This window comes from Heloderma suspectum, chromosome 1 (assembly GCF_057233095.1).
Source record: "Heloderma suspectum isolate Gila_16-S chromosome 1, 16-S_ref, whole genome shotgun sequence".
NCBI lineage: Eukaryota > Metazoa > Chordata > Lepidosauria > Squamata > Helodermatidae > Heloderma > Heloderma suspectum.
This window is the reverse complement of record NC_139458.1, coordinates 199,063,450-199,074,992: the sequence shown is the minus strand read 5'-3', so window position 1 is coordinate 199,074,992 and position 11,543 is coordinate 199,063,450. Positions and strand designations below refer to the sequence as shown.

Genomic DNA, 11,543 nt, shown 5'->3' with positions numbered 1-11,543 from the left:
CTGGATTATTGGGCAGTTTTAAAGTGCAGTAAAATAAATAAATAAATGGATCAGGGGCAGATACTTCTTACAGCTGTTGATGCACATACATGCATGTGCATCAGTAGTAGGCAGCATTTTCCCAAGCACTCATCTTAGCTCACGATTACAATGAATAGGGATATGAGTACATACAGGGATCTGCATTGGACCACAACGTCCTCTTATTCTATATTTAACATTTTCTCCCCAGTGAGTATTTGTATTAAATAAACATTCTGTTCTATAAGGCAAAATTATTTAAAACATTTATTTGAAGCAAAATAAAACAGACAAGTTGAGATTACGTAGAAATACAAATTTCAACCAGAGCACTAAACCTTTTCATTAAAAATGTACTTTCTTACTGATTTTAGGTATTCTTGTACTGATTTGATCAGTTAGATCACATTTAGCAATTCGTAGAATCAATTCCATTAAAAATCAGTAAGATCTTAAAATGTGCAAATATTTTGAGTGTTTTGTTACTATCCATTGTAAATGCCCCCTAAATAGATGCTTGTTACGTAAAGCTTTTTAAAGTACAATAAAAATACAAATTCTATTTGTTTAAAAATGCCATTAATGTGGCTACTAAACATCCTCGTTGTACAAATTGCAAAATACCATATGACAAACAAAATTATAGACTTCTTCTATGAAACGTAGCCTACTCTACTCATTAGTGATCTGATATATATCTATATTGACAGGCACATAGGCCAGGATCCAAAGGGTGGTTTGCATATGCACTGGACATTTTCAGCCCTCCTTTCTGCTGCACTCATCTCCTCACCCACCCCCCTAAGCTGCTCCTGAAACTCAGGGGACCCGCTGGAATGGCATTAAATGCGATGTGAGCTTCTGCAGCCAAAAGTGTGTGGGGGGAGGGGATCACATGCTTCTCCATACATGTGCAGAAGCACTTTGCACATGCATACAGTCCTCTTTGGATTCTGGCCACAGATATAGATATACTTGCAGAGTGACCAAATAATAATGAAGGAAGACTTGACACAATGCAAAATAGTAAAATCTCAGTGGAGCTGTATCCCTAAGCAGGTGCCTAACTTTAAGCAAGTGAAGAATCCCAGACTGTCCAGGCATCTGCTTAAGCATCTTCCAAGACTGGATCTAAGCTTAAAAAGGTAATAATATTGCATAAATGCATTCTATTTTCTGTGTAAACCTTGCAGTATACGGTCAAAAACTATATTTTGCAAACCAAGTACCAGAAAACTAGTTCTTTTTCCCCTCTAAAAGATAAAACCAGCAAAATAATCTCTTACATTTCTTCTCTTCTTTCTCCCATGCCCCCCCCCCCCCGCCCCAAACATCTTTAGTCTTTTTTTCAGTGAAAGGATCCTTACAGGAGAGAAAAACTTTCCCAGAAAAGTAAATGCTGTATTTTTTTGATATACAGCAAAATTATGGTGAAAATGGAAACATGACAGAGCAAGTTAATTGGTGAATACAAGAAATACACAACCAAAATGATCATTTATTGCTAGTTTGAAGGCTAGTGATGCACACACACAAGTGTGTGCACGCACGCACGTACGCGCGCGCGTGCACACACACACACAAAGATATGGCAGCAATACAATGACGCTCAGCAACCAACTTTCCTGCACTCATTATAAATTGATTTCCCTGTTTACCGGGGAGCTGCCCTTGTTGGCGCGTGCAGGTCCGGTGGAGGGAAGGGAAGTGCAGCAGCAGTGGCGCCTCCCTGCGACCCAATAACGCTGAGCCAATTGAAAGGCTGATTGGCTCGGCTGCGGTGTGGCCAGGAGGAGACAAGCTAAACAGGAGCAGCAGCAGGCAGTTCCCTCTCTGGTCCGCCTGGTGCACCAAAGAGCGGGGCCTCATGTGTCGGCTGGCGCCATTGCTGTTTTCCCCACCCGCCCAAACCTTGGTAACAGTAGATCTTGCAGTGGACAGAAGTCAGCTGTCAGTTGACAGGGCTGGGAGGGAATTTTATGTGCCTTCTAATTGGCAAGAAAGGGGGGGCAGGGTTTTTGCCTTCCTCATTGTGAGATTAGTCTGTGTGTAAGTAAGCTGAACTATTTATTTGTGTGCTGTCTTGGTGGAATTGTATTATGTCACAAATTGCGGGGTGTGATAGGCATTGGGCTGGATCAGTTTTGGAGGAAGAGTGGGATTGGGCTCCCTGCATCCCTGTGGAGGGATCCCCTTAAAGGATCTGGGTGTGTGTGGCACCAAGACCAGGCCAGCATGGTGGCTGCAAGTGTGCCAGAACCAGGGTAGAGGGAAAGGGGTTCACATTAGCAGTCTGCACCATGGTCGGCCTCTGACCCTTCCACCCACCACCAACACTCCCAGCAGGCAGGCAGGCAGGCAGGCAGGCCAGGAAGGAATATCGAACAGCAGTTGGGCTGCCCGATGGTGGGATCCATGCCCTATGCCTCCGCCAATCCTATCCAAAAATTAATAAAGTTGTGGCCAATTTAATAACGTATTTAAGTTGGTGTCTCTGGTTTGTTCCTTTTGTCCACCACAGACACAATTAGATGCTACTCTACACAAATAACAACAGGATAATCTGTCCCTACCAATAAGAATTTATTAATTCATCCCGCAGTTTTTACTGTCAAATTATTGATCTGTAATTTTCGCGTGATGACCCTGAATGAGATTATTTATCCATTCATCATACTTGTCCTCCCAGCAGCTGCCAAGTTATCTGCCATCGAGACAGCGTACAGGGCCAAAGCTAAGCTCCAGTAGTAGAACTGCATCATGTGCTCTCAAGACCATTCCCCAGGCCGTTACCATTCTGAAAATAAAATCTTGTGATCCATAGAAGGTTTGACTTCATAGTACATAGGGTTTCCTAAGACATGCATAAGATGAACAATTCTTAGCAATCTAGGGAGGCTTTTCCATCGCACAAAGCAATGCCCCTAAGCATATGCATTTTAAGTTATTTTGGTTATTTTAACCAATAGGATTTCCAAGCGACTGTGTTGAGGAGTAGGGTATTGGGCGCCATTTCTAAATATGCTTCTGAGCAACGGGCATGCTTGTATGTACATGCAGGGGTGAAAATGGGCAGTCACTTACCATGCAATTGCCACTGAAAAATGTACTTATTGTGCAACAAATTGCAAACACCTTGTGGAATGTGAAAGAAAGCTGACTTGTAACGTTTTTTATCGTAAGTCTTAAAATGTTTAGGTTTTTTTTGTTTTGCTTTTCTTTAACAATTAGCTGGTACATGGATATTGGGTACAGCTACAGATTTAAAAGATAATCTGTAGATAATACCCATACAACGTAGTAACTGCACACAATTTATCCTAATGATTCTGACGTGCATTAACTTTTATGCAAGGAATACTGTGAATGCACAAAACACAGTCATAACATGAAAGGGGGTGCCACCTATGTGAAGAGCCACATGAGTGCACTGCAGGCCCAGCTTAAATCATGTCCACTAGCAGGAATTTAATATGAGGGAAATGCTGTCTGTGTGTAGTGTACACTGTGATTTTTAGTGTCTCCGCGATTTCTGACAATACTGTATAAACATTCACCTACAGCTTTGGCAAGAAGAAACCAATGGAGGGGGATTTTATTTTCAAAGGTGTTGCCATTTGCAATCATAGTCCCAAAGGATATTGCCTGCCAACATATAGTGGTATGCACAAATGGTTCAAAGAACTTCTCTCAGCACATGGTGAGTTGCCATTAGGTAGATGACTTCCAAAATGTGGAAGTCAAAGAAAAACAGCAGCGTGATTTCATTTCAGTTTCATATACATGTGTGTTTGTTTGTTCTTTACATTTATACAGGGATAATACTGGAACCTATCTGCAGTTTTATTGACGCAAACATCACAAAAGTTAACATGTTGAAAAACATTTTTGGCACATTAATAATATTTGTAATACATTTTAAAACTTTTTTTTTTAAAAAAAAGATCATATATTTTCAAATGTCTATTCTTGGCATCAGCACCTGCTGTCTAGAGGATCAAGACAAAATACTGTGCCTTCCAGAGTCAGTCCCATTTTGAACCCCTCCTGGAACAGAGAAAGAAAAACAGAGAATAAAATAAGTTACCTGACAAACAGGAACTTAGTTCTAAAAACATTTATGGCCTATTTGCTTGCATTTTATTTTTCTACTGGATCCAGGACAAAAAGTTACCCATTACTCATATTCTGCATGATGTGCCTGGTGAGAAAAGTGGGATGCCTTCGGTTAGACTCATACCTCGTGAGTGTCATTTCTGCTTCAAAGTAAAGCTGGCTTTATGAAGCCTGTAACAAATTGGGATCCACCTTCATCAGAGATGACTAGTGCCTCATGTTCCATCATGATTTGTAGACATTTGACCATAGGCCAGACTAGAGATATGAGTATGGCTGTGAGAACTGGACTATAAGGAAGGCTGAGCGCTGAAGATTGATGCTTTCGAATTGTGGTGCTGGAGAAGACTCTTACGAGACCCCTAGACTGCAAGGAGGTAAAATCAGTCAATCCTAAAGGAAATCAACCCTGACTGCTCATTGGAAGGACAGATACTGAAGCTGAAACTCAAATATTTTGGCCACCTAATGCGAAGAGAAAACTCCCTGGAAAAGACCCTGACGCTGGGAAAGACAGAAGGCAAAAGGAGAAGGGGACGGCAGAGGATGAGATGGCTAGATAGCATCACTGATGCAATGAATATGGACTTGAGCATGCTCCGGGAGAGAGCGCAGGACAGGAAGGCCTGGCATGCTATGTTCCATGGGGTCACGAAGAGTCGGACACAACTTAACGACTGAACAACATAAGAGCTTTCAGCCCTCGGTCTTTCTTTGCTTTCTGTTGCTTATGATATCATCTCACTGTGCACCCTCCCAGCCCTGCTAGTCAATGATGAGAAGCGGAGGATGGGAGATGCAAGTGCAATGACACCAAATCATATATAGTAGACATCACAAGCAATCATATTAGCCATCACAAGAAACATAGGGTGGAGGCAGCTCTGTCTCTCATGTCAGGTAGTGTGGCCCTAAATCATTTATACACCCAGGTTCTGGACAACAAGGACACGTTGACATAAGCTCTTTGGGGAAAGCCCTGTGACTGTGGAATTCAACCTTTTTAACGAAAGTCTGAGCCTCTTTTGGGTGTTGTAACACCTTTTTATGTGGACTGTCTTGTAGTGGCTGCAACTAACAGTTTGTATGTTTGTGTGACCCTCTTGTTATATTTAATGTGTTTTAATTGCTTGTATTGTTTACAATAGATGCCTTTATGATATTTTGATCAGACCTAAGCTACCTGTTTGCACACTGCCTTAGCTAAATTAGTAATTAATTTAGCAACATTTAAGACATGTAAGCAACATTTACATCAATGTGGAATTTGAGGAAATTGGGGAGTTCCTCATTACGTGAATTTTTGTGTGTGTAGGTGAGTTTTAGTCAGATTAGTGAAATTTCTGGGAAGGAGTCCATCCCTACCTGAGATTGCACTTAATCATTTAGCACCAGTTAATTTCTTAAATAATGGTAGACTACACCTCAAACACTTCAGTCCAACAAATAAAAATATGTGAAAGTTGGGAACAACGGAAAGCAGGTGTCAGAAAAGAACACAAAGGCAGTGTTAAAGCTATGATTAATCCTAGTCTATTTCTCACTTTATCGTTGTAGGAAATGCTCGAAGGATCTCTTGCTACAGGAAATGAAAAACAAGTAAGTTACAAAGTACATGCCACATAAGACAACACAATAGGGGATGATTAATGTTTGTATTATGTATGGACTAAGTGTAGCTACACTATCTTGTTCAAGTCTGTTTCTAACACTTGCTACTGTTACATGAAGGAAAATAGCACACATGTATTATATATCTCAGTTCTTATAGCAAATTATAGACCAGGTCTCTCCTCTTCCAAAATATAAGGCACATGTTCGAGAATGTGGACTGCCAGAACCTTTAATAATTCCCAGCTGAAATAACAAGTGGATGGAAAAATTCCATTAAGTAATATAACATTAACCTTGATGTGAATAATGAAGGTAAAGGGGGTAAGATTTTCCTGGCAAAATTAGTTTTAACAGTACTTTCATAATAATGTCTAAGTAGGAGGCACCCCAAACCTAGTAATCCAACTGTAATGAGAAGGCTTTTGTGTATGCCAGTGATCCATGTGTGAGAAATAATGCTTGAATCCATTTCCCCGTGTGCCAGTCCTATCAGTGTGGCAGTGTGCACACCAACGCTGTGTGCTTCTAGTAGGTGAACAGTGCATGTGATTGGGCAGAAACATGGGAGACAGGCATCGGAATGTTACCCCCTATTCAGAAATAGCCAGCCTGTGTAAAGCTTTGAGCAGCGCTACTGGATGGGTGAGTACCTTTGAACTATGCCCCTGGGCTAAATCTAATGTAATGGTCCAAGAGCAAATGGGGTGATATCCAAAGTAGTGCGAGGAGACTTCTACTTCTGCAATGGGACATTCCCCTCCTCTTCTCCACCCTGCAACCCCCCATGCCCCTCCAAAATCTGTTCCAGAGGGTTCCCCAACTTTCTTGGAGCAGTTTGGGTAAATTGGCATAACTGTATGTAAAGCACAGTGGTCAATCTATCTTTTGTAGAATATTACTCTTTTTCAGAATATTAAATAGATCAATTTAATTAGGAATACAACACTTGTAGGTACGGACAATAAGAGCTATAAGTGGTTTCTATTTCTAAGGGCAAATCTATTACAAAACTTTTTTAAAAAGCCATTCTGGCTTATCATTCCTTGTGATGTTGGTAAAAACAGTGTTAATTCATCACAGGAAATAAAGCCCAGGTTTGTCAGAAGAACTGTAATCTTTTCACTAACAAGTCTTGTGAGGTTGCTTTCAGTTAATGCTATAAGCTCTCCTTTCTTAGGCTGTCTTTTGGACCTTGAGGGAGTAATCCTATGCATGTTTAGACAGGAGAAATGCTAGCTGGGGAATGCAGGGAGTTGTAGGACTTTTTTTCTGTCTAAACATACATAGGATTGTGACCTAAAAATAGTAAACTTTATTGGTGCCCCAGCTAGGAATGACATTTTTCCCTTATGCCTGTGGCTTTTATAACAAATGCATTGTTATCCACATTGTGAGTAGGGTCTTTTAGACGACTTTTCTTCTTTTTCTATCCATTAGTTTCCTGTGCCTTTAAAAATTTATATGATGCTTTAAAAATCATTCACAAGTAACTATATTTTCATGCAAGTAAAGTATCAAAAAATAATTTATGCCATTGACTTACAGTAAAATTTCAGTCCATTAATGTAGAACTTCATCTCAGGGTGTTAACCATTATTTTGCCTTTTACTGTTACATTATTTAACCTAAAGATCTATGAAATAGCACAACTCTTTGCAACTAAAGTAGCCTAATACAGGGGTGGGGAATATGTGGCCCTCCAGATGTTACTGTATTGCAACTCCCATCAGCCTTAGCCAATGGAGAGCCATGCGTTCCCCATTTCTGGTCTAATACATACAGAGAAATTAAGTTTCTTTACTAAAGATGATTTGTTTAAAAGTTTATAGATGCAAAGTGTTATGGTATCTATTTAAGAATCAGAGATAGGCAATTTGATGCTCTCCAGATATCTTGGACTACAATTCCCATAAACCCTAGCCAGTGTGGCCAACGGTCAGGATTGTGAGAGCTGTACTCCAAAACATCCGGAGGTGCCAGATTATCTACCAACAGTAGACTTTAAAAGGAACATACCATATGAATGATATATGTTTATGTATCATAGTATAACTGCAGGACTAGTCTTACAAACCCTGTGAAGTCTAACCTTCCAATGAAGCTGTTTGGCAAGCTGAATAGATTAGAGACCTCAGAACATCGCACCTGAACAAGAGCACAGAGAAACACACTGTAAATTCAGCTTTCATTAAATAAACTGAAGGCTTTTAAAAATCATACTTAACTTTTTCTTTAAGAAATGCAAGTGATGGAAAGTTGTTGTTTGCGACTCGATCAAATTCAATTTCTATATAGCCATCAGTTTGAACAATCACTTTTGCTTGGGCCCTGGAATTTTAGGAGTTTTCTCCTGATGCCTCAAGGATATATGATTGAAAGATCTAAGATGTGATGTCCACCACTGACTTTCCATTCTGGCTTCAGTTTCTTACTCAACTCATTCAAAATAGAGCTGCTGGGCTGCCGATCAAGACCACCATTTGAAGCACATCTTGGCAGGTCTTAAAAAAACTTTAAAGGCAACTGGTCCATCTAAGGACAATTCAGACAGCTGGTTTTAACCTTTAAGGCTGCATCCTCTACATGCCTACTCAGAAGTAAGCTCCACCGAGTTCAATGGGACTTGCTCTCAAGTAACTGCATATAGAATTGTTTGTTGCCTTAAAGCAGGGGTGTTGAACCTCTTGCAATCCAAGGGCTGAATTCCATTTCAGAGAAGCTCTCAGGGGCCATATTCCAGTGGTGGCAGGGCTAAAGGAAAAATGGGTGGAGCCTAAATACCAAAAATACCAGCCTATTGTAGCTTAAAGCTGTAGGAGAGGCATTTCGGCCTTTCAGAATGGGGAGAAACTGCACAAAAGCTGGGAATCCACCAAATGATCAGTGGTCAGGGGGAAGGGGCTGGGGCTATCTGGAAACACCAGGAGGCCAGATTGGCTCCTGAGCCTGAGGTTCTGCACCCCTGCCTTAAAGCGATACTTGTCTTGGAACATGTGTTTCTGAAGAACTACCAACTTCCACATGAACCTGCCCCAATACTAAAATCTTCCTCCGAGTCCCCCTTCTTCTCACATTAGGTGGGAGGCAAATGGGGAGAGTATCTTTTCAGTAGTGGCACCTTATCTGTAAAAGGCTCTCCCTATGGAAGCTCATGTGGGGCCAAATCTTGTTTCATTCTGGTCCCAGATTATGACCTTTTGATTTATCCAAGCCTTTTATAAAGTTTGTTAATCTGTTCTATCCCACCTTGCTCCATTTAGTAATGTTTTATATTGTTTTATAGGATGGTCGTTTTAACCTGTTTTGTAAGCTGCCCTGGGTGTAGTAGATATGTTCTAAGTAAATAAATAGAAGCCCAATAGATGTCAACAAGTCTCATTCCATATTATTACTATCTACTGACAGAATTGAATGATACGAGGTAAGCCCTACTGGATCATAAGACAGTGAGCAACAAAACCATAATTTATGCTTAGCCCTACATATGTATTGACTATTTGAGCAAGTCCTCTTTTCGCTGTATTAGATATTCATAGGTTACATCATGGTACTGCTCTGAGGTGCATCAGTAGTTGCAGTACACCTGAATCATCACTGCCCTGTTCCATGTGCACTGCTGATTTCTATCAGTGGGGTCTGAGTTTCCTTCTATACATTTGATTTTACCATGCAAAATGACCTCCTTATTGTAGACACAGCTTTTCTGAATAAACCTATTTATCATGACTTCTGATTTTCTCCTTTATTAGTAAGTTTAAGAAAGTTATTCTCCATAGGAGTAATAATGTGACATGAGCATTCATTCAGTGTACCTACTGCAGTATAATTTGAAACATAAAGGCACCTGTCATAACATTAATTTTGGACAGCTGAAAAAAGAAAAGGAAAGCATTTTTATTCAGTACTCAAAACAGAAGAAACTAGTTAGCTGAGGCTAAACAAGTCCATTGAAAAGCTTATTAATTTCCTTCAAACCACATGCATGAGAAAAAGCTATGGAAGAAAAAGCCAGTGAAGCATCTTGAGGAATATGCACAAAGCCTTCTCCCCTAGTCTGCTTTTACTTTTTACTAGGAATAGTGGAGCTCCCCATTCCTTAAAATAAAAGGAAATATTTCCCAGGGAACAAGAGGAGAAATATAAGGGTGCTTCAAGATGGAGCGCTCCTAGAGCTACCAAATAAAAGGCACTGTGCAGCTATTCTGTCTTTTTCTCCTTAAAATAATTTTTGGGGTAAGAAAAAAGACAGACATGGTGGGAAAACAAAGGAGGGTTACAAATGGAAGAGGACGTCATTTGGATCCCCTTTAAAATTCCCTGAATGAGGCAGGGTGATGCCAGGATAAAAGGCTGATCTTAGCACCCTAAGTCCTATGAAACTTGACTCTTCCTTACGTCTATACCTGACGTTCATATGTACTCCAGGAAGAGGTATCTCCTTAACCCCAGCAATAATCTTCCTTCATCTGGAGGGCATGAGCAGGATTACTTAAATTAATGCACAAGCTATACAACGATGCCTGGAGAATGGGTGGGATACCCAAAATCCTGTGTGTGCATACTCTAAATTTTTGGATAACTTCCCCACAACAACATGGGAGAATTCCAATATTATGATACATACATTGTTGAATATAAAAGTGTGTGTGCATAGTATCTTGTGAAAGAGAGCCCTTGTTGTATCCTTAACTGGCATTAATCACCTTTCTTTAGGGAAAGAAAATATTTATCAAGTAAATGGTGGGCGGATTGTATCAAATTTCTAGCTGACTTGCAAATAGAGTAAGTATTTTGCTGAAGGATGTTGCCATCTGCCCATTTTGAGCTGGAATGGATCTCTCTGGATGTAGATCTGAGAATATAATGGCTCTTTTTAGAGTATTGCAACTTATCCTGTATGAAGTAAAAATTAGCCAGAAGGTTTCCGGCAAGTTAACTTTCAAGATAATAAGTGTTTCTTGGCTAGGTAGGGATGTTTCAGGAACAATTCATTCACGTAGAATTTCAATTTTTAATTTTATCTTTAAGTCAAAAATGCCACAGAGATAACTTATTTGAAAGGCTGCCCCACTCTTTCAGTGTTACCATATTGCTCAGAGCTGAAGAGTACAGGAACATTCTTTCAATAATAATAATAATAATAATAATAATAAAGATGTGTGCTTTGGAGTGATTCTTGCCGAGAAATATATGTGGAAAGCTTTATGTTTAGAATTGGGTGTCCATATAGATTTTTTTTTCCCAGGAAAGATCTGGGGAAGATACTGAATATACCTGCTGGCAAGTGATTAAAAACATGAATCATAGCCCTGGCTCATATTTACCCAGGGGCAGTGTGGCTCCTTCCAAAGGCACACACCCTTTCCTCCACAAGACTCATGCAGGAAGTGGCTCTTCCCTCCCAATGAAAGGGGAGGATTATTGTGAATTAGTGCCTGCTTTATACATGATGCATGGTGGAGGTGGGGAACACCTCCTCCTACTGCACATGCAGTACCACCAGTATTGTATGAGCCACAGAACAGCAGCAAAGCCCATATTCGTAGCCATGCTGTGACTCTGCTCTGAAGTCACAGCGTTTTGTTTATGTTTTCAAGTCAAGCCTGAACATAACTATTAATTCTCTCATAATATGCGTGCACACCATAGTTTAAGATGTCACATTGGATTAATACAGTCAGTGAAAAAAGTCAATTCCACACAGAAAGGAGCCAGCAAGAAATTGCTCCTATTTTAATCTCATGAAAAGTGAAAATAAATGGGGATCCAATGCCTATAAATGAGTATTGTTG

At 40.2% G+C, this 11,543-nt stretch overlaps 1 protein-coding gene across 8 annotated transcripts in view; it reads right to left on the bottom strand.

The window, feature by feature from the left end:
- Nucleotides 1-264: 264 nt before the first annotated feature.
- GULP1 (GULP PTB domain containing engulfment adaptor 1) overlaps nucleotides 265-11,543 on the bottom strand; it is a 276,060-nt gene continuing 264,781 nt past the window's right edge. For all 8 annotated transcript variants that reach the window (XM_084815697.1, XM_084815722.1, XM_084815658.1 and 5 more), the window contains one exon: nucleotides 265-4,068. In XM_084815697.1, the coding sequence (XP_084671823.1) occupies nucleotides 3,997-4,068 (72 nt within the window). In that variant the 3' untranslated portion in view covers nucleotides 265-3,996. The remainder of the gene's footprint in view (nucleotides 4,069-11,543) is intronic.